At 45.6% G+C, this 23,960-nt stretch overlaps 1 protein-coding gene across 3 annotated transcripts in view; it reads left to right on the top strand.

Moving 5' to 3' along the window:
• PPP1R37 (protein phosphatase 1 regulatory subunit 37) overlaps positions 1–23,960 on the top strand; it is a 51,821-nt gene that overhangs the window by 9,626 nt on the left and 18,235 nt on the right. For all 3 annotated transcript variants that reach the window (XM_060275587.2, XM_035117124.3, XM_035117126.3), the window contains exons 2-5: positions 17,000–17,097; positions 19,621–19,666; positions 20,919–21,019; positions 23,348–23,467. In XM_060275587.2, the coding sequence (XP_060131570.2) occupies positions 17,000–17,097; positions 19,621–19,666; positions 20,919–21,019; positions 23,348–23,467 (365 nt within the window). The remainder of the gene's footprint in view (positions 1–16,999; positions 17,098–19,620; positions 19,667–20,918; positions 21,020–23,347; positions 23,468–23,960) is intronic.

Raw genomic sequence — 23,960 nt, 5'->3', positions numbered from 1 at the left:
CACAGGGCGGGCGCCACTACCAAGAAGGCCCTCTGCCTGGTTCCCTGCAACTTGGCTTCTCGCAATGAGGGAACCGACAGAAGGCCTTCGGTGCTGGACCTCAGTGTCCGGGCAGAACGATGGGGGTGGAGATGCTCCTTCAGGTATACTGGACTGAGGCCATTTGGGGCTTTAAAGGTCAGTACCGACACTTTGAGTTGTGCTCGGAAACATACTGGGAGCCAATGTAGATCTTTCAAGACCAGTGTTTTGTGGTCTCGGTGGCCACTCCCAGTCACCAGTCTAGCTGCCGCATTCTGGATTAGTTGTAGTTTCCGGGTCACCTTCAAGGTAGCCCCACATAGAGCGCATTGCAGTAGTCCAAGCGAGAGATAACTAGAGCATGCACCACTCTGGCGAGACAGTCCGCGGGCAGGTAAGGTCTCAGCCTGCGTATCAGATGGAGCTGATAGACAGCTGCCCTGGACACAGAATTGACCTGCGCCTCCATGGACAGCTGTGAGTCCAAAATGACTCCCAGGCTGTGCACCTGGTCCTTCAGGGGCACAGTTACCCCATTCAGGACCAGGGAGTCCTCCACACCTGCCCGCCTCCTGTCCCCCACAAACAGTACTTCTGTCTTGTCAGGATTCAACCTGAGCTCAGGTGCAAATTGTGGCCTTTTCACAGCTGAGATCAGAGCAGGAAGTGAGTGCCATTTGTTGGTGCAACAGTGCTTGTATACCCAGGGCATTCAGACTTATAAGATGCACAGTCCTCTCTTTATTTCCAGCCTGCAATGTAGGATTTGCTTTTTCTTGACTGTAGATGTTAGTATTTCTTGTCCTCTTTCTGGGTGACCAGCTGCAAAGGAAGACAGGGCTCCTCTGTCTTATCAGAACATAAGAATCGCTCTGCCAGGTTCAACGAAGTGCCCATCTTGTCCAGCATTTTGTTTCCCAGAGTGGCCACTCCAGTCATACGCTTCAGGAAATCCCATAGCCCATGAAGGCAGCAGACCACTCCAGGGACTGTGATTTCTGTCTCTGAACCTAGAGGCTGCATTTAGCTATTGTGGCGAATAGCCACAGAAACACTTCCATACATTTGTATAATCTCTTTTTAAAGCCCTCTAAGCACACAGCTACTGCACTGCCAGTGGCAGCAAATTCTCCCAGCATGGCTTGTCCTTCTTTGCATCTGATTGCCTGTGTCTTTAAAAAAACACACAAAAAACCCAACACAAATGAAGAAGCAAGCTATTGCAAAACAGAATGATGGTGCCAGCTGGTGTGAAGTGTCTTGGGTCAAGGCATGACCCACTTGTGCATCCTTATCATTCCACTTAAAATTAATTTCCCCCACTTGTAGCTAAGGATGTAAAGGCCCAGGGCGGAAATGTGGGGTGCATTCCCTCCTCTGACCTTTGTTGCATCTACCTGTGAGGTTTGACTGGATTCAGGGTCCACCTTTGATTCAAACTGGCAAACAGGCTTCTGTTACTGCTACTGCTACTAACATTTATACAGTGCTTAATCAAAAAAACAACAGCAGTTCACTACCCCCCCCAAAAATGAAGAGCTTTGCATAGATCAAAAAAAGACAGACTCTCCCTGCAAGCGCACAGTCTAATAATGAAGTATTTGTACCATTTACCCAAGCCTGTTTATTCAAGGCAGTTTAATCCAGTTACAAAGGATGACTTTTTGTTCCATACCACAAATCCACCATTCAGTAGCAGCAATACAAAAGATGGCAATCTGGATGTGCAAACAACATTATAACAACTTTGGTCTGGAAGTCAATCTTTGCTGATGTCAAATGCATGCATGGCTTATGTAGACAAACTTAATTTCTTCCCCTGCTGCCCTTTCTCCACAGAACTGTCATATTACTACTGGTGAGGTTGCAACCCAACAGTTGGAAAAAAGCAGTGCTCTAGATGTTTTGGAGTGCGACTCTCATCAGCCATAGGCACCATGGCTGATGGGAGTTGTAGTCCACAACATCCAGAGGGCACTTAGGTTGGGTAAGACTGAGCTCCACATCAGCTCCTTGGAGCTGGTAAGGAGGCCCAGATTGCTGACTGTTGCAAAGGATCTCTTGGCCTTGGGCAGCCTTTTGCTCTGAGCATGACCCTCCAGCTCCTCCTCGCCTGTCTAGCAGTCTGACTGCAGCAAGAGAGTTGGCTTGTCTGTCACAGTCGTCTCTGGCTCTGGCCTCCTGTGGAAACTGCTAACCATTGATCAGCAGCCGCCATCCCTCACCTATGAAATCATTTGATTATAGAGCAAATGACTGGGTTATTGGTGGTTGCTTCCCATTCACAGTTAGGTTGCATAGTTTTCATGGCCTTTACACATGGGAATAGAGGACGGTGACCTTTTCTCAGTGTACTTTGGCACTTTGACTGGTCTAACTGGTTAGAAAGCATTTAAATTGCTTCTGGCAGGGTGACATAATATAATGGTGTATGGGCTGCATGGAGACTCTGGGTGTCCTGAGCCTTACAATCCTGACTAGCTCGGGGCTGGGGTGGCAGTTGATTTCAGGTGAGAAACAAGAGGAGTAGAGCGGGAGTGATTCCATAGGTGGGGAGCTGCCCAGGAAGAAGTATGGGCCCATCTGCCCCTGGGCACCAAGTCACGTTTGTATGGTCAGTGGGAATGGCAGATCTGTTCATTTAAAACAAAGTTTCTAGTGTCTGCAGAAGTGTGGCAGAGAGCACATTGCCCTATTAAAACTGCTGCCTCCGGTTGGCACTTCTTAGCTCAAGGACATTTCCAACTTCCTGTTTTGGCCCCTACATTTTCTCCCGTCATCTTTGTCTCTCATACCCTCCTACACTCCTTGAAAGCACCCAAGCACCCATGCAAGTGGGTGGTGTGACCCACATTAAAGCATTATAACCACCTTGTATGTTCCGATCCTTCGGCTGAGTACCATAGATTTGGGAGTATTTTCAGCTCATTGGAGAACTGGAGCCTACCACAGGTACTGTTGCTGGACAAGGGATAGGCATGGGAGCTTGGGAAGGAGTGATATGGGCGACAGGAGTGGTGATAGGAGCTGGGTGGAGCTAGGCCAGGCCTGCGCAGCCTGTGACACAAGAAGGCAAAAGTAGCCCCATGTGGGAACTTTCCAGGAGCTTGGCAAAGCCCTCTCCATTATTTGAAGCCTTAGGCAAGTGGGATGTTTACTTGGTTGGTTGTGTCATAAATTCTGTAGACTCTACCTAAGCCAAGCATGATTCTCTCCCTTCACCCCCCCCCCCCCGCACCTTTCCTCACCGTAGGAACCAAAATTAGGCTGAAACATTTGCTAGTAAGAAGCTGGTTCTAATTGTAAGTTAACAAGGACTGTTTTTGAAGTTTTGCATTGGGTTATTGGGGGGGGGGAATCTTCCCTTTCCCAGTTATTATCTCGGAACTGCTTTTGCTTGCTGGCTGTGTGTTGCCTGTTCTGGTGCATATAATGATGTGGTTTTGTTCACTGTGTTGGCGCAAGTTGAAGCGTTGCCTTTCCAGAGGCCCTTTGCCTTTAAAACCTCAGCTGAGTCATGTCTGGTCATGACGATTAATGTTTTTTGTGTAAGCAAGCAGCTCCCAACTTGCTCAACTCTGAGGACCTGTGGAGTCTGTGGACTTGCAGAACAAACTTTGGAAGCTTATGTATAGCCCCAATTGAACCTCCTGGTTGACAGTATTATATGTTGTGACCATCAAAGCTAGATCAGAATAAAGTTGCTTCAAAAAGTTGTTGTGCGTGTTTTTTTAAAGCTGTTTATAGCTTGTTGTGTTTCAGAGGCTAGACATGTTAGGGCTGCAATTTTAATTGGTTAGATCCGGATTTCCCAAGCTAGCTGGACCAAGTTGCCAGGGATGAGGGGCATTGCAGTCCAAAAACAGCTGGAGACCCAAGTCTCCAATAAGGCTTTTAAGTGACAAAAATGTGCAAATTAAAACACAGAGAGAAACAAGGACTTATAAGAAACTGCAGATGGTAAGAACCATCTTAGGAGAGACACTGACTTTTACTCCCATGCAGAAGGAAATGTCTCTTCTAAGATGATGCATCATCTAAACACAAATAAAGTATGATTTTGCTTCCCAAAACACTGGTTTTACTTGTATGTAAATATAATCAATCAGTCAATCCACTAAGATTTATTTACCGGTAATTGGGTAGCAGTCCTAAATTATTTGTTATGTTCCCACCCTTCCTCCAAGTAGCTAAGCATGACGGATGAACTGTCACAACCTTATGAAAATAGGCTGGGCTGAGAGGGAAATGGTTTGCCTGAGCATCAGGCACTGAAGTGCCCAACTCCTGGACTCAGGCCTGGGGTTTCATTCCAGGTTTGTGCAGAAACTGAGCATATTTTTTAAAAAGAAAACAAAACCCTGAATCAGGTCACTGGCTCATTTTATCTAGTCAGTTTTTATGGAAGGTAGATCTGTCAACGGCTTTGAACCACAAAAAGTAAATGACATCTCTGTATTGTCAGAAACTGCCTACCTTGGTTATGAGATGCTAGGAGCAGAATGAAAGGGGCTGTTGCTGTTGTGCCCTGCTGTAAGTTTTTTGAGAAGTACTCTGCTGTGGAAACAAAACACTGGGCTAGTCAGACCTTTTGGCCTGACCAACAGGCCCTCTCCCATTTGAGTCATCTATTCCATGGTGGTACCCTCAAGATGTGGTTGGACCACAACTTCCCTCATTCCTGAGAGATGATTGGGAGATGACAGTCCCAACTGTAGGACACCATGTTGGCTATACCTCGTCTATTCTGATTGACAGCAGCTCTGCTACTGATGGGTTTTCTAAATGGCAATGGTGGTTATCAAACCTGGGGTCTCTGGCATGCAAAGTGTGTCCTCTGCCACTGAAGCCAGTTCTTACTTGGCCACTGGTACTTGCGCTGCCAAAATCAGCTGAGATGTGATGCAAGGACTATCTTTGCGCCCCTTCTGGCAAGCCATTCGAGTCTTAAATCCCGCTTAATATTGAGGATGGAGCTGTATGTTATAAGAAACACTGGGTTGCCACAGATAAGGGCAGCTCCACACCCAAGTTTCCCAGTTCCCCTCTAACATGTAGGAAAACATAGCCAGAATCCTGAAATTATTGGGTTCTGTGTTCCCTTACCAGCGCTGTGAACGTTCAGCCTGCTGAGACAAGGGCATGGGGTAAATCTTACTACATGTTACAGAGTGGGAGAACTTTGCACAACGTTGCTGTTTTTGGCAAGAGCCCCATGCATCTCATAATCTAACCTTCCATGCTTAGGTTGCCTCTCATGTGCAAAGTTTGGGCTAGAGCAGCCTGCTCACTCAACTCCTTGCCATCAGCACGGGGTGCTGCTTCTCCTCTCCTAGGCTAGTTGCTTCTTTTATCTCTCCCCCCGCCACCCCCTCCCTAAGCTTCTGGGTCAGAACCGAGAGGCCTGTCCAATTTCCAGTGTTTCTATTCGCTGGCACGGTTTTGTTTGCTTGTGAGAAAGACAAATCTTGGCAAGCTTGCCAAAGCAAGAGACTGGGAAGGGGTTAACGTCTGGGTCGTGACTCTTGGCTGAAGTCCCAGATGGAAAATGAGTTGGCTTTGTGCAGGAACAAACAATATTTTTGCCTGAGAGCTGGGAGCTGAAATGTCAAAAGCCGAGCTTGTGGACTCGGGGGCTCGAAAGCTCCCTAGATCAAGAGCCGCTGCAGGAACTGGCAATGTTTGGTTTTACTTGCATCCTTGCTCTCTGTTGCCTGGCACGTCTTAATAATTATGATGTCATTAGTTTTCATGGGGAGAGCTGCCTAATGAAGTAGCTTCCTACAGGCTCTGCTGTAGTCTGTCCTTCATTTGTTTCTGTGCATGCTGTTTCTGCTAAAAGCTTGCCCGCCTTAAATTGTACTTTACATTTCTCACACCCTGGGAGTCTAAATCTGTGCTGAAGGAGTGAGATATAAATTATGTAAATAAATTAGCATGGTGAAAAATGGATCATGTTGGGCCTGCCGGTGTTATTTATTTATATTTCTTTATCTTCCATGTCTTTATTGTGGGATTCAAGGCAATGTGCCTTCACGTAGAACTAAGACCAGCATGTTCCAAAATAGCTGTCACAAGTGTGGGGAACCTTTGACCCTCCAAATATTGCTGAACTACAACTTAGAAGAGCAGCAATTTCACATTTGAGTTACTTAAGGATTTTTGGGTGAATGCTATCTGGACTCATCAGTTTGTCATTTTTTATTTTGTCTATAAGGTCTGGAATGTTCTTGTCAACACTATTTTCATTAGTTATTCAGGCTCTCAACATATGGAAATTGTTCAGGCCCGGGGACCTACATCATATATTGCACTGTGAAGACAGATGCAAGCAATTCACTCAATTTATCTGCAATCTCCTTATCCTCCGTTAGCACACCTAAGGCACTATTGCCTTGTCATCCTACAATCGCCTGCCAACTGGTCTCCTGTTAGTAACGTATTTAAAGAACTGTTTGTTGTTGACCTCTATGTTTCAGCAACGTGCTCCTCAAATTGTTTTTAAGCATCTCTTATTGTCCATGTATACATATCTTTTGCATTCCATTTTGGTCTCATTTGGTCAAGGCTTCTGTTTTCTAAGGAAGCCTTCTAACCTCAGCTGCTTTGCAGAATATTTTCTGGAGAAGAAAAGGTTGAGGAGTAAACCTACACAGATCCAGAGTGGAGCCCCTAAGATGGTTGGATGGTGCCTTGTACGCCTCCTTCCAGAAACTCCTGCAGCCCAGATGGCGCCAAATGTATTGCTCTGCTTTCCTTTGGACCACTTCAGTGAGGTTGAGAGAAGGGGTCTTGTCATCTGAGCAGCCCAGGGCCTCCATACACATAACATGCCCCAGGGAGGTCACTTTGGTGCTGCCAGCACAGCAGTTTGACTTCACCTCCGGAAGCACACTCCAGTCTCTCTTGAGACAGTTGGATGCCAACAGCAGCAGCTCTCATCATCTCTTGCCTTTGGCCATGCTTGCTAGGGCTGATGGCAGTTGTAGTTCTTCAAGGTCTGGAGGGCCAAAGGTTCCCCACTCCTGATCTATCACCTTTTCGTTCCCACACACTTTTCTATTCTAGAAGCACATCTCCACTTTTTTGTTCCCAGGGAATTCTTGCCAAACTCTGCTCTTTTCAAGTTGGGTAATCATGGAGGTGCTTAGTAGCAGTGTCTCTTTGTTTAGACTGGCAAGGCACTGAGCTCAAAGAGCACCATTTGATCTACTCTGGCCAATGCTTGCTACGGAGCTTTTGGGGGAATCTTGCTGGCCATTTCCTTCCCTTGGCTGGAGCTGCATGGTGATGACGCACAAGCCGAACCCCTGCCTAACATCCCAAGTTAGGACCAACTGAGCTCAAGTCCAGATGATCTGTTTCTTCAGTCTAAGCAACATACAGACGCAACTGCAGTTGAGAGTTAAGGGGACCCAACACAACGCTGGCTCTTTGAAGAATCCGTTTTTGAACTCGTCCGTTGAAATTGGTTTCAGCCATCTGTTGTAGCTGCACCAATACCCCGGTGGCAGCTGGAAGCTGCTTTCTCTTAGCAAACTGAGACTGGTTAATGGTTTTGGGTACCGGGCTGGAAGCATATACTGTAGATGACAAAGGCAGGCAGCCGGGCCGGGAGAGAGCTGCTGAGTATATCCAGCAACAGGGAAAGGGCATACAACAGGTTGCTGCCCTGGGACTCCCCATCGGAGAACTGCAGAGAAAGCAGCCAGGGCAACCAAGGAAGTCTTTTTGTGCCAGGAAGCCAGAGCAGCTCACATAGCACCCCCAGACCTCTTTGCTGCTCTGGCCCCTTTGTGGATAATTCCACCTTGCCACCCTCATTCCCATCTGGACATTGATGCTGTAGCCAGCTGTTATTTGTGTATTCCTGTAACTAAATGGATCCTCCCATCAGATGACACTGAGGAAATCCCCCATGCCCTACCTACCCCAATCTGTTCATAGTATGATTTGTCATGTTTCTTTGCCCTCCTCGGAATTGTGGTCACAGCCTCCCGGAAAATTTCCCTTTGCCCCTCCTTCCTCCTCCTCCTCCTCTCTCTCCTTGACCCTGCTTTTCGTGTGTTTCAGATCCTAACAACCTCTTCTGGTGTTTTTCTATTTCTTTTTTTTGTAAACACATTTACCAGTAGGGCCTGCCAAAAATTACCCTGTTCAGACATAAAAGGAAATACTGTGAGGGTTTAAGCCTTCTAGGGAGGGATTTTTTTGGGGGGGGGGGAGGCAGAATCCTGCGTTTGCTCTGGACTTCAGTGCAAGCTTTGTATTACTGAGCTGATGTGGGCTGGCTGCCAAGTACAGCCAGCTATAGAAAGCGGATCTGTCCTCTTCCGCACCTCCCCCCCCCCCCCGCAACCTTCCTGCAAAACACTACTTCAATTGGGGGAACAAGCCTGGTCTGTCACAGGACTCCTTTCGCAGAGAGAAGTCCTCAGTTGTTAGCTTTGCCCCGAGCTTAAAAAGATCAAAAGATGAGTCGGGCACTTGTGATACTTTCTGAGAATAAATAAATTGGAGTTGCTGTTTTTGTTGTTGTTGCTTTTTTTATAAAAAAAATCCTACTTGAACGTTTATTACAGTGGTACCTCTACTTACGAATTACTCGACTTACAAATGTTTCTACTTACGAACGGAGCTCCGTCTGCCATCTTGGATGCGGTTTAGATAGGATTTTTTCTACTTACGAATTTTTAGATAGGGTTGCTTCGACTTACGAATTTTTTCTCCTAATGCATTCCTATGGGATTCGACTTACAATTTTTTTCGACTTACGAATGTGCGTTCGGAACGCATTAAATTCGTAAGTAGAGGTACCACTGTAGTTGGCTTTCAAAACTGGTGTCACATTTGTAGTGGAGATGGTTATAAGGATTACCTGCAGCATTTTTACTTTACGTGTTTGCACTTGTAGTGAACCAAGACTGCAAGTTTTAATCTGTCAACTGAAGCTTTATTGCAATTTTTAATAGGCGAAACCTAGTATGATTTTGAAGCTATTTTGGTTCTGGTGTGTTACTGTAAAAATGAATGGAAAATAAGAAATTGAAATTTGCCCCCCCTCCAGCCGTGAGCTTGTGATTATTCTGAGGGTGTGTGCCTAAATCATATAATTCCTCCATTAAAAGCAAAACATTGTATTGAAGTTTTGATGTTGAGGTGCATTTCATTGATCAGTTATAAAGCAGATTATTTAATCAGTGAAGGCTGCAGTTGTGTGTATGCTTACTTGTGAGAAAGCCCCGTTGAATTGAGTGGGACTTATCCAGGACTCTCTGGTTGGATTTATTCAGCTGATGTTTTGAATAGACTGAGTGGAGTGGGAGACAAAATCCTTTCTCTTCACCCCCCCCCCCTATTGCTGAGCTTCTTTCTCTCTGGTTCCTTAACTATGTTACCTGTGAACAGGTTTCCCTCCCACATCATCTCTGTGTGAAGCATTTGACAAGGGAAGGAGTGAAAGTGAACTTCTGAGGTGCAAGAGGGAGGAACTCTGCGAAAGTCTCTTTGCTGTTCATGCTTAGGGTGGGTCAAAGAGCTGAGCCAGGAGAAAATGGGTGCTTTGGGCTTAGGACCCGTTTGGCCAGCACCTGAGCTTCCACCCATATCACAGAAATGATATCAGGGGATGAAGTACGGTAGGACTTCCAGGAGTTGGTAGAGACACCTCTTTGCTTAAACACCTTGCAGAAGTAATTCTGTGCAGTCCAAAGTAGGTTATCCAGCTTCAGTAAGAGAGAGAGGGGGGGCAGGCAAGTGAGTTTAAGGGTGGGTGGGTGTGCTAAATGCCCCTTTGCCCCGACTGTGCTCATTTAAGGCCAAGTGAGTCACTAGCTGGAAACTCTGCTGCTCAACCTTCTGCCCTTGCTCAGTTTTAATCTGTGGCCCCTGTTAAAAGTAGAGTAGTCTTACGAGGGTATCAGGGTATGTGCTTGTTTTCCCAGTGTGCACCTGGTTATCCAGACCTTAAGAACTAAACATTGGAATAGACTTTGCTATGCTGCTCCTTCCTGTTAACAACCTGTGATTTTGGTTTCAAAGCCGGACTTGTGTATATGTGTGTATGGCCAGTTTATGAGAAAATAAAAGGCGTAGATGCACGACATGAAAAAAGGGCCCGGTGGGTAAAAAAAATGGCGCTACATATTCAGGGTGTGCTCGCTTACAGGGCAACCTTATTTTCTTTTCCTTTTTTACATCCTCAGTTCTCTAGTTGTAAAATGGGTCCAGGTAGCTTATTTCACACTGTTGCTGTGCAACTTTGTGAGTAAAGAAGGACACTCAGTGCTTTAGATGCTGAAAGAACTTCTCTGGTATTAAAAACACAGAGTAAATGCAGTCCCAGCCTCAACACTAGCCAGAATAAAATAAAATAAAATCCTTCCAGTAGCACCTTAGAGACCAACTAAGTTTGTCATTGGTATGAGCTTTCATGTGCATGCACACTTCTTCAGATACCCATCTGTGTGCATGCACACCAAAGACAAACTTAGTTGGTCTCTAAGGTGCTACTGGAAGGATTTTTTTTATTTTGTTTCGACTACGGCAGACCAACACGGCTACCTATCTGTAACTATAACTAGTCAGAATGATGCAGTTGCCTCCAGGGGGTTGGTTTTGAGAACCTAAAGGGCAGCAAAAATTACTTAATTTAGTGTTATGATTGCTATACTTGTAGGCAACTGCAGGTTTTTTTTTAGTGTCTTAATGTCCCATACTGTAAAATGAGAATAAACCCTGATTTGGGAGATGGAACGTAAAGGAAACAAATGGCTTTAGTAACATACTTTGTTACGACAATGTATACATTTGTGCACACTGCTTTCATTTGGGAGGCTGAGCGGTGCATTGTGACGGAGGGAGAGAGTGGTCACCATTTGGATTTTCCACTTCAGGCACCAAAATATCTTGAGCCAGCACTGAGTGTGAATAATATTTAGTGATTTGCTGGAACAAAGACTGCCTGTCTGTTCATACGCAATTTTGGAGCTTATTTTTTAAAACCAGAAATTTCCCGGTACATATTTTGTACAGTGTTATTACACCCTGTGTGCAAATTATTGGCAAGAAAATGCCTTCTTCTTACAGTAAACAAAGGGCTGGAAATGGGGAGACTCCCAGGATTAAAATTTATCTAGGTTTGGACCAAGCGACTGCTTTATACAGTACAAGATAACCACCACCCATAGACTTCCTTGGTTTAACAGAGCTATAAGAACAACATACATATATAATGTATAAATTATATCTATGTAAATTATATCCAACAGCATGAAAGTGTCTTTACCACAAGTGTTTACTTTGTATCATTTTAATTTTGTTTTAAATGTATTTACTTTTTAAAAAACTTTTTTTATAATCTTAAGTGTACATTGCCTTGAGAAGGCGATTAATACATCAGTAATAATATAGAGCAGCTTTCCTTTGGCACGCTGAAAGTCCATGTGGAATTTCTTGGGCAGGACTATTCATAAACAACAAACCATCTTTTGTGCTAAGGAAGTATTAGGAAAATCAGCAACAACCGTGCAGATATATTTCATAAATTGAAAACTCTTGCTCTTATTTTTAGTCCAAAGTTTTAAGTTAATTTTAGTCTACTTTAGATTTATAACCTGCTTTCCTATAAAAACAAGAGCCAAAACTACTCATAACAGTGGAAGAGAACCGGGCTCCAATACAGCAGTTCAAAAGAGAAGCTGTACCTGCTGCAATTCCTTGGTCAACATAATTGTCACCTCCCCTTCTTTGACTCTGGCCATCCTATCTCAACTTCTCTGCACTAGCTGGAAAGGTCTGCCCAGTATGTACCCTCTCTTCCATCATTCTGGAAATCCCTGGCTGATGCCTACATTCAGCTGAATGCCATGCAAACCCCAAACTAATGTTTTTCTGCTAATGGGCTGTTCTGCCTGTGGCTGAATTTTGCAGGAAAGTCTCTCTTAGCTGGAATGCCTGCCAGTTGAGGTGCATTTATCCATCAGCAAATTAGTAGCTTGAGTTTATTAGTAGCTTAAGGGTTTGCTGATTAGGGGTGGGAGACAACTTGCAAGGGAAGTGCAGGTAGGGACAGGAGCTTCCAATAATAATAATAATACTGTATAATAATAATAAATTTTTATTTATACCCTGCCCTCCCCAGTCGAAACCGGGCTCAGGGTGGCTGACACCAGTAAAATTACAACAAGACATGAAGAAAGAAAAACAGTTAATTAAAATACAGATTAAAATACAATTTACATTTAATTTTTTTTAATGCAGCCTCATTTTTTTAAAGGCCCAATAAGGCCTGATATTGCACATTTCTTGGCTCATTGACCCTTATTTTCAGAAGGTAGTAATCACTTCTATTTACCCACTCTCCACTGGTCTTCAAAGAGCATTGTCATATTCTACAGTTTGTTCACTGCCACCATCAGAACTCAAAAGAAATTTTAGACTAGATAAATAGGCTGGAAAGTGCATTGCACATTAAATTTGCACACGGAATTGAATAATAAACTGCAACCTTAGGTTCTCACTTCAAGAAGCTGGCCAGGGGCTTGCTACAGAACTCCTTTTAGGATCTTTTTTCAAAGCCCAGAATGAAATATGATGCTAAATGAAAGACTTTTTTCTCTCCACATATCTGAACGCCTGGCCCGCACAATAAAGCAATTAAAGTGGAAGTGTGCAGCAGCTGCGGCAGCTTGGAAATTTCTGGTCTTCCCCGATAATTACGTTAGTGGTGGAATTATCCTTTCTCCGAACTGAGCCTGGAGTTGGGGGTGGAGAGATCTCTCTGCTTCAGTAATCCAGACCGGATTACAATGTTGTAATTGGATCCCTGCGCAACGAACTCCGTTTTGTGATGCCAGCCGCTTGTTTTGCTGCTCTCGGAGCATTCCAAGTCGGTCTCTTTCTGTTCTGGTGTGTAAAAAGGATACTTTGAGGGCAGCTTTTAAGGGCTGCCAAAATGTCTTGCCTTAATAACAGGACTCTTGCTGTCTGCCTCCTCTGGAGGGACGATTGGGGCAATGGAGGTGAGGAGGGAAAGGGACTCCTCCCTAGGGAAGCACAAGCAATTTAAATTGGCAGTAAATGGGGTACCTCCAAATCCTGCCATAACAGGGCCCAGTTTTTCAAAGCGCTTCCCCTAATTTCTCCTGCTGCTTTGCAATAGCTTCTCCTAGCCAATTGGGAGGGGCAAGGAGCTCTTTGGGAAGGGGGAGCAAATAAATCCAGGCCCCTGGTAGCCCCCCCCCGGCAAGCCCCTCTGAATCAAAGAGACTGGTTCTGGCCCCTGCTGTGTGGTTTGTGGATGAGGGCCGGGAGCAAAGTTCCCTCCTCCCAAAGGTGCTGCTACTGTTCTGTTGCACCTGATTTCTACCTTACCCTTGCCCCTTGTAAGACCCTCTGTGTCGTCCTTTCCCAGCCCTGGCTTCATTTCCTTGCACTGGCAGACTTTCTTCTCTCTAGACTTTGCCAGATTAAGTTTTTGCAAGGCATTTTGCACTGGCATATACAAGGTGCTGAAGCTTTGGCATCTGTGGAGCTTAATTCCACAGCTCCTCTGGCTATGGGAATGTCTGCAAATGTTGCTAATGCGCTTTTGAGCGTGAAACTAATTCTGGCATGACTGCACTGGCTACCAATTAGTTTCCAGCGCAACTGAACGAGCTGCTTTTGACCTAGAAAGACGTAAGTAGCTCAGGACCTCAAGGCCCACCTCTCCCCACATGAACTAGCCAGACACTGCTCATCACTGGAGGCCCTTCTCCCTGTGCCCACCTCTGAGGGAGGTGCAGACAGTGGAAACTTGAGGCCTTCTCAGTGGTGGCTCCCTGCATGTGGAAGGCACTCCCCCAGGAGACATGCCTGGCGCATCATATTTATTTTTAGGCACCAGGCAAAAACATTTTTTTCCAGCTAGGTTCTACGTCCTTTATTTGAAGGGTTTTAGGAGTACTTGTGGCCTCTTAGTCAGGTGAGTTGTGTTAGTTCTGCCTTTTTATATACTATGGTTGGTTTTTAGAGTTTGTTTTTATTCTTTGTTTTAGTGTTAGTATTTTTTAGGCTGCTTTAGGTCACTTTTCACAAAAAAAGGAACCAGAAATGTATCTGATAACAATAACAATACAGTGGTGCCTCGCTAGACGAAATTAATTCGTTCCACGGGTCTTTTCTTATAGCGAAAAATTCGTCTAGCGAATCCCATAGGAATGCACTGAATTTTTTTCGCCTTTTTTTGCCCATAGGAATGCATTAATTGAATTTCAATGCATTCCTATGGGAGACCACAATTCGCTAGACGAATTTTTCGTAAAACGCATTCGTCTAGCGAGGCAAGCTCCGCTCGAAAAATCCTTTCGTTAAGCGGAAATTTCGTTAAGCAGGGCATTCGTTAAGCGAGGCACCACTGTATTTGCAAGAACAGGCACTAGAAGATTGCTTTTTTAAAAACAGAGACCTGAGATTCTCATGAAAGAGTTGTCTGTCCCAAAACACATATTGCACTAGGAAGTCCCCAGTTCAAATGTCACCTCAGCTGCTCTTTGTGATGTGTGTCATGGGTGTGCAGTCTTTGTTTCAAAGGACGCAGTGTGCTAGTAGCCCGCCCTGAAATCATGAGTAGAATCACAAAACAGTTCATTAATACAATATACAGTAATGGAAAAGAAGTTCCAGTAATTCTGTTTGGTCTACTATTGCAATAAAGTTTGCAACGCATTCAGCCTCTCAAAGCAATTGAGATTATATACTTTTTGTCATTCCCCAGATAGCTCCAGTAAATTGCCAGAGTACTGCTAAATCCTGTGCTGTTATGTGTCACTTTTGTGGGGGAGGTTTTGAGTTTTTGGCATGCTGAATCTTGATGGGCTGTGGTCAAATCAAATAATAAAATTCCTGTAGAAATTGCTAATAAAAACACCTTGGGATCCTGTGTTAATTTTAACACTCAGCGTGTCATTAATAGGATTTAGTATACCTTTTATAGCTTTAATACAGAACCACCACCAATGAGCAAAATTACCCTCCATGTTTCCAACATACACCTGAGTCCCTCCCATTTGTTTTTGACAATTAAAAATACTTTTCACACGGAGGGAAGCAATAGTGAATTTATTCACCAGTGGCCATAGGTGAGGCTTTAAATTGACTGTCCATTTGGCTGGATTATTTTCTTTAATCTGTAATGAAGCCTGATAGATTTGGGATCATACTCTGGTTTTTACTTTTATAAAGGCAAGCTTCCCACTGGGCATGCCCAATCCTCTGTGCACTGGATCATGGCCTTTACCCCCACATGCAATTTTGGGGTGCAAATGCTGGTATCACTTTTCAGAGCTCTCGTAAGCTGTTGTTGGCATCTATCTGTCTTGAAACAATGGAGTGCACCTCCAGGAGGTGTGTTAGCAGCACCGAAGTGACCTCTCCGGGTGCAAGCCTAGGCAGTGTGTGTGGAGGTCCTGAACTGCCCAGAAGACAAGACACCCCCCTTCTTGGCCTCACTGATGTGGTCCAAAGGAAAGCAGAGCAATACATTCATACCAGCTTGGCTGCAGGAGTTGCCGGAAGGAGGCATACAAGGCACCATCCAATCGTCTTAGGGACTCCACTCCAGATTTGTGTTGGGTTTACTCCTTAGCCTTTTTCTTCTCCCAAAGATATTCTGCAAGGCAGCAGAGGTTGAGGACCAGAGTTTTCCTTCTCCTAGATGGGCTCCCTTCCCAGGTGGACAAGCCCCATCTGCTCCTCACTTCACTCTACAGCATGTGCAGAATCTGCCTTCTTGACCGTTGAACGCGCTGTTGGTCTTCTCTGCTCAATTCATCAGTTCCTGTCTTTGCATGCAACAGAAGTCCCTAACTCACTGAGGGTTTGAGACCCATTGGTTTAGCCTGGTTTAGCCTGCCAATCAAGTCATTCCTGGGGTGCGGCTGCTGTTCCAGGCTGACAGTTTCTAGGAGCCACAAGTGAGAGCTAAGTCCAGGGTGGGGACCAAAGGTGGACAAACTGCCTCAGAAAGAGCATGATGTGTCTCCCTCCCCAACACCCCTTACACCTCTTTCGTATGTACCACGGAGCAAATGTGTGTAAAGGAATTCTGAACACCTGAAATGCAGTGGTGATGCTTAAATATGCTAACTTTCAGCTTTGAAAGAATCCAGTTTCTGAGCTAAGCCATCTGCATTCTGCTGCTTGAATCAATTTGACTATCTGGCACCTGAGGTACCCGATTCCCTGCTTCAGTGAACAAAGCTTTGTGGCTGCTGTCGGGTTTCTGGCAAATCATCTCATTATGCAACATCTGCTAACACCAGCAAAAATACTGGCTGCTTGGTCAGGGCTGGAAAAATCCTAGAAACCAAATGCTGGCACCTAGGTTAAAAAAATACCCCAAATCCCTTTTTTCAGGTATTGAAAATTTGAGGATAAAAGTTTGCATAAGGGGCCAAATCTTTATGACTAGTCCTGCAACTGATTTCCTTGGCACACACAAAAACATCACTCCAGTTCCTCTCTCCGCCGCCTCAGTTTCCCCTATTACTTTCTTCCGCAACTTTCTAATTCATGAAGAGATGGAGAATTGGCCCCTGCGCATGTTGTGGCTCTTACAAGCAAGAAAGTGTTCTTTATTATTATTTAATATTTATATATCCCACTCTTCTGCTAATAAGAGTGGAATGTGACAGAGCACTATATTATAATTTGGTTGCAAGGTTTTAGCTAGCACTCGCCACTAATGACAGGTGACCTGTGAAATTGCAATATGGCTTTTGAAAATTTACTTTATGTGTATTTTTTAATCTGGTTGTTTAACTTTTAAAAATACCCTGTCCCACCCCAAAGTCTCCTTACAGTGTGTAGGTGGCATAAATCAAATGGACTGCTAACCATCACTGTGATCCTCCCTCTCTCTCTCTCTCTCTCTCTCTCTTTCTCTCTTTCTCTCTTTCTCTCTTTCTCTCTTTCTCTCTTTCTCTCTCACTTTCAGCTCAGAATGTGACTGTGGAAGAAATTATCACCGCCTACAAGCAAGCCTGTCAGAAGTTAAACTGTAAACAGATACCCAAACTACTGAAGCAGATCCAGGTATGTGCCTTTCCTTAAGTGCACAGCAGAAACGCTTATCAGATTTGTCTGTCAAAGGCAGAGATAGATTTTTATAAACACTGAAGAAAGCTGGCTGTCGCTGGAACTGAACAGTAATAATAATAATAATTGAAGTTGGGTCACATGTATTTCAAGGGCTGTAGCCCAGGCCCATGTAGCACAGCAAACACTAAACAAGGACGAGGTTTGTGTGTGTGTATCTTTCCATTGCTTCCAAGATGGCTGTACTAGCCTAGAGAGGGAACTGGGCCAGAGCCCCGAGAGCTAAGTGAGCCTGCAAGGTTATGAACATCGGAAGGTGCTTTACACAGTGACTGAAGATGCAGGTTGCTCTGGCGCTGAGCTTTGGGCCCTCCCTAAAAGCACACACGGATAAATCTATCCATGCAGGCAACAATGATCTAGAGCCCACACCTCTTTCCCATAGTGGCTGACGTGTGGGTGGTTTTAAGGAGTGCTGCTCTCTCTGTTGCTGGAGACAAGGAAAAGGAACAAGATCTTCCAATTCAGCAGCAGAGACCCACTCCAAAGGGCAGGGGTTCAACAGACGAGGACATTATGGAGAAGGCCCTGTCCCATGTCATTGCACAATGGGCAACACCCATTGGCAGGACAGGACAAAGGCCCTCTCTTTTGCAGAACGTGAGAGCTGGGCAGGCTGAGGGAGGGAGAGGTCCCCCTTCAAGTGTTTGGGTTCCCAGGAACCTTCAGAATGGTGCCATTTACACATCCAGGATATGAAAGAGGGAGGACAATTTTGCCCTTTATTTTGATTTGAAGCCCTTCTCTGAAAACAACAGCTTGGGACTGAAAATCATCAACTGAGATTTCAGCTCATGTTGAGATGATTGAAGAATTCTTAATAGCAACTAAAATGTCAATTATCATGAACTAAGGCAAGAAAATGAATCCACCTGTCTGTGTTTTGCAGGATTTGCGATGTAATGCACACATTTACATTGTATATTTGGGCCGATGAATGAAAACCTCTTTGTTATGAGGTGGCCAGCTATTATCAGTTTCTGGAATGACATTATGTGCATCCCCAGTCATTGTTTAAAATGGTGTAATGAACTTTTCGCCCTTCTATTATCTGGGGAATTTTATTACTACCATATTTTTCGCTCCATAGGACGCACTCCCCCCCCCCTAAACAGGAAGGGAAAATCCATGTGCGTCCTATGGAGCGAAGTCACTGCCTACTCCGCTAGCAAGAGCAGGCATTGAGGCGGTGCGCCTCTCCCAATGCCTGCTCTTGCCAGCGGAGGAGGCGGGTGGCAGCGGCGGCAGAAGGGCGAGCGGGGAGAAAGCCCCTTCTCCTCACTTGCCCACCTGCCGCCTCTGCTGGCAAGAGGAAGCATTGGGGTGGTGTGCCTCTCCGAACGCCTGCTCTTGCCAGTGGAGCAGGCGCACGGCAGGAGCAGCGGAAGGGCAAGCAGGGAGAAAGCCCTCTCTCCCCTCACGCCCTTCCGCCATAGCCGCTGCCTGCCCCTCCTACTCTGCTCTGTGAAGCATCTCTCCCCCCCCTGCTGCTGCTGCTTGCAAAAGTCTGCTTTTACGAGCGGCGGGGGGGGGGAAGAGAAATTTGACGGGGAGCAGAGAAGCAGGGGCGGGAGGCAGCCAGCTGCTGCCAGCCTCTCCTTCCCTGCTCCATGAAGCATTTCCTCCGCTGCCCGGTGCCGCTGCCGCTTGCAAAATCCTGCTTTTACGAGGGGGGGGGGAGAGATGTTTGACACGGAGCACGGAAGGAGGGGCGGGCGGCAGCTGTTTCTTCTCTGCTCCGTGAAGCATCGCTACAGGGCTTCCCCTTTCTCCCCCCTTTACGCCAGTGTCGGCAGGGGCAGGGAGGCAGGAGAAGCTCGACAGCATCGCTACCAGGCTGCCCCTGCCTCCTCCGACACAGGCGAAAGGGGGGGGAGGGGAAGCCCAACAGCATCGCTACAAGGCTGCCCCTTCCTCCCCCGCCCCCATCACCTCTGCCACCACTGCCTCCTCTCCTCCCTCTGCAGCACCCCCCCCCAGCCTTTTAGAGGAGGAAAACCAGAATTTTTTTTCTGGTTTTGCTCCTCTAAAAACAAGGTGCGTCCTATGGTCAAGTGCGTCCTATGGAGCGAAAAATACGGTAAATTGGTTATTAGAAGTGTGCATGTAAATGTGTGTACATCTGTCTTGTTCATTTCTTTTAAAAAAAGAAAATTGTGTTGTCATTGTTTAAAAAAGGCCAGTCCCTAAATTGGACCTAGGAGCAGCCCAAGCCAATCCTGGAGAAAGGAGCTATCCCTTGTATATTGGGATATCTCCTCTGATCGGACCTGTTCTTAATTCTGGATCTGAACCAAATTGGACTGGGCCTGGATCAGATTGGGAGATGAAAGACATTCATATTACATAGAGCTTTTGATACACTGGGCTGTCCATGTTTCCCTTTAGCTTGTCTTCATTATTTCTTACCTTTAAGCCATTCCCTTCCGTGTGTAGTAATTTACTGTTGCTTTATTGCAGGAATATAAAGACTTGACTCCCAGGATAGAGTGCTTGGATCTGAAAGGTACATATTTCCGTTCCCAAGTCTTCTGTTGACACAGTGCAAATCACGATCACCTTGCTGACTCTGGTATTCCTCTGTGACTGTGATCCCTCAAACACATGGCAAACACATGGAAATCTTGTGTTCTGAAGCTCACTCACTATTTCAGAGGTTTGCTAGCATGCATCTACACGCTCCTCCAACCCCCCACCCCAGGTTTAACATTTGCAATAGCCCGCAAATGTTTGGAAACGAACCAGATTGTGTAACCATGTTTGGCACATGCAAACGGAACACACGGCTGACTCCATGCTAGAGGTGCACGTGGCCTTGATTTGGGGTTACGTGGGGTCACCCCCCCTGGCTTCTCCCACTCCTTACCCGGTTTCATATTTCATAACCAGCGAGTCTCTCCTTCCAAACAAACGAATGAGTATCCTGTTCTTACTGCGGAGACAGGTTGCTGACTTCAGGGCACGTTTACGTACAGAGTTTGCCTGTGAAATGTCTGCTGCTGGTGAGAGGCTAGTCCTAGTGGGCAGGGCGGAGAAGATTGCGAAGGCCGCAAGGCATACAAGGGTGGGGACTTCATTGGAGTGGAAAAGCAAAGCGGTGGCTGAGCAGATGGTATGTGATTGGGCAGGAGGAGGGGAAAGAGCTGCCACTTTGGGTTTTCTGGCTCCTTAGCAGAAATGAAGCCCAGGCCTGCAGTCGTTCTTCATATTTGGAGTACAGCGCCAACGATGCTTTGCGGTGCAAAACATTCAGCTTAATGTCCTGGGCTCCTTTGGAGGAAGGGATGGGATATATGTTTAAGAAATAACTTTGGCTTTCCTGTAATATTTAGAATGGCAGTTCTTAGCTCTCATGCAGCAGGTGATTTTAGAATGTTCCTATTTAGACTTGTTTAGGGAATAGATGATGAAGTATCATTAGAAAGCCTGGTTTAAACCAGCCTCTCTTCCCACCCCACTGATTTTAAGTCATTTTTGTACCCCGCCAAGTTGTACCTTAATGACTGGGTCTCTATAGCCCGGCTGCTTTCCAGTATTTAATGCAGTGTTTCTCAAACTTGGGTCCCCAGTTGTCGTTGGGCTACAGCTCCCATAATCCCTGACCAGTGGTCCTGCTAGCTAGGGATTATGGGAGTTGTGGTCCAACAACAGCTGAGGCCCCACATTTGAGAAACACTGATGTAATGTATCCTGTGCTTGACAGTGAACCCTTTTAAATGCTGGAGGCTTGCAGATTTACTTTGTCTCTTGTTTTCCAGGCGAGAAGTTAGACTACAAGGCTTGTGAGGCCCTGGAAGAGATTTTTAAGCGCCTCCAGTTCAAAATAGTGGATTTGGAGCAAACGAACCTAGATGAAGATGTAGGTTTGCATGTAACATATAAAGAACTGCCTCTCTTCTCCCCCCCCCCCTGAACAGTCAGCTGAGCTGAATCCTGCCGTTCTTTAACATGGGGGAACTTACAGTTCGGGGCTGAGCGTTTAGATATAAGGAATATGGCCTAGTGTTGTCTGTTCCCATCACCGACAGCTCTTTGGCATCTTTGGCAAAGCATTTTCCTAGGCCTGTGGCTGGAGATTGAACCTGGGGGCTTGTGCACACAGAGCACATGCTTAATAGATTACTGTGTTTTATTTTTCTGTTGGAAGCCGCCCAGAGTGGCTGGGGAAACCCAGCCAGATGGGCGGGGTATAAATAATAAATTATTATTATTATTATTATTATTATATTATTATTATTATTATTATTATTATTATTATTATTATTATTATTATTATTACTACCAGATCACGGGCCCTCCAAGTGGTGTGACTGGCTCGAGTCCTCAGACTGGATATCGTGACAAGCTGCTCTTCAAAAACTGCAGCAAATTGCTTCCTGAAAGTGGATTCCCAACATTGGCTAGTGATGGCTCTGTTCATAAGACACGTTAGTGAGGCCCCTTAATTTGGAAGAGGCAGGGTGTGCAAATCTAAAATCCTGTTGAGCTGCCTCTGCTCACGTAGGGTGAGAGTGGTGGCAGCGTTGAGGTGACCTTACAAAGGTTCGCTCTCATCACTCCCTGGACCCTGCCTAAGGCCTGATCTGCACATTGAATCATAGAATTGTAGAGTTGGGAGGGGTCTGAAGGGTCATCTAGTCCAACCCCCTGCAATAAGTGAAAAGTGAATGAATTGTGCTACTTCAGAATATAGGCAGGGGGTTGCCATTCTTGAATGACCTTTTAAAAAACAAGCAAAGCTCCATGCAAGTGGAGAATTGGCACAGCTGGGAGATGGATGGGGTTAAAAACTTCCTCCCTTATGTGCTTGTTTTCTTCTTGCATGAGGACTTAAATTCCACCTTGAGATTCTGCCATGTCTTCCCACTTCATCTGTGGACAAGGCTTATGGCCCACTTTGTTAAGATGTACATCCAGCGTTAAAGTAAAAATAAAAATGACCCCGTCATTTATTAGGCACTTGAAACTGATGGATGACCAGCTCCAAATTCTCCCTCTCTCCCCCTGCCCGCTCCCTGCTAAAAAGTGTAAATCGGGTTGTAGTCAGCTAACTTTTACTCAGAGTAGACCCGTTGAAACGAATGAACTAGTCATGGCAAGTAATTCAGTGGGTCTACTCTGAGTGTCTCATCCTAAATTACACAGCCATCAGCGGTGTGTTGTGGTTCCCTCTTCATGCAAATTTCGGGAGTTGCGTTTGAGTACATTGTGCCAGTTCAGTCTGCTCCTCTCACAGGCTTGTTGATAAGCAGGTCCCAACACGAAGAAACAAATAGTTTGTGGTTGGAAGCCTAGAGCAAGACAGGTCTTGTGTTGTCTCTTTGACTTAGTTTACTGGTTTTTCAGTGCTATGACTAGCCAATTCTTTCCCTGGGGGCAGCCTCCCAGTCTCCTTCCCCCTCCCACCAGCCCTGAGCTCCACAGGATAAAAATTAGATGAACAAAACTTCTGGGGGTATTTTGTGTTTAATACATTTCATTGTAGAACTTCAGAACCAGAAATGGCATTTGAGAAGTAGCGATGAACAAATACAGCAGGTGCATTCATGAATCAATTATCAAATTGGACGAGTTTTAAATTTGATTCTTTGCAGACCTTTACTGTTTGCAGAGTTTCCATGTTCCTACTGCTCTGAAACTTGTGCAAAATACCTGCTTGCTGTCTCCGGACAGTCTTGCCCTTCCTTCCTCTCCCATCAGTAATATTCAGTAGCTGAGGAAGGTGCCCTGAGGATCATCTAGTCCAACCCCCTGCAACGCAGGAATATTAGGCTGTCCCATACAGGGGATCGAACCTACAACCTTGGCATTATCAGCACCACACTCTTAACCAACTGTACTGTGTTAGGCTGCAGGACCGGGTCCGTGAGGCCTTGTTGCAAGGTGTGCTGTGATTCTGTAAGTCAGCTCCATTTGCACACAGTGAGACTTGCTTCCAAGTAGGCACATGCAGATTTGGGCTGTGAGCAAGTTGATACTTGGTTTGGATCTACCGCCTTGAAAAAGTGCATCTCGTTTCAAACCACAAAGAGGACTTGTACATTGTGTAATGTTATCTTGAAAGATATCAGTATTGCTGCATGAACTTTGCCCATTTTGCGCCCTCTCTGGGTCACACCCAGGACAGGTGCTCCTGTGGCCACACCCTTGCTAACAGTCCTGGTGTTTCTCCTTTTGTTTTTGCCAGGGTGCCTCGGCGCTGTTTGATATGATTGAATACTATGAGTCAGCCACACACCTCAACATCTCATTTAACAAACACATCGGCACACGAGGTTGGCAGGCGGCTGCGCACATGATGAGGAAGGTTTGTATTCACAATTAGGTAGTATTTTCCCTCTTCTTCCCCCCCTCGCTGAAATTCCATTGCTTGCAGTAGTGTTGCAAAAAGAGGGCAAGCATTGAGCCTGTGTCCTCATTCATGTCCAAGCCCAGTTTCACCGTCAAGCTGCAGCTCCCATTGCCTGGAAATGCCATAAGTTAACATTTCTGGGGTGGTGTTATTGTAATCTCCCCCCCCCCCCAGCAGAGAGAAAAATTCTTTCCCTCCCTAAGAGTGAGCATTGACAGGTTCTCCACGATTCCATGGGCCCAGCTGTAGATTTCCCTGGTGGAATAAATTTGTACTGTCTGGTGCCAGTGGCAGACAAGCATAGCTGCCAAGTTATCCCTTTTTTAAAGGGATTTCCCCTTATGCTGAATAGGCTTCCTCACGAGAAAAGGGAAAACTTGGCAGCTATGCAGACAAGGGGACTCCAGTAGGACGGAATATATTAATGTTCCAGCAAAATTACAATTTT

The sequence above is a fragment of the Zootoca vivipara genome, chromosome 6 (assembly GCF_965207765.1).
Source record: "Zootoca vivipara chromosome 6, rZooViv2.hap1.1, whole genome shotgun sequence".
Lineage (NCBI taxonomy): Eukaryota > Metazoa > Chordata > Lepidosauria > Squamata > Lacertidae > Zootoca > Zootoca vivipara.
This window is presented reverse-complemented; position numbering and strand designations above follow the sequence as displayed.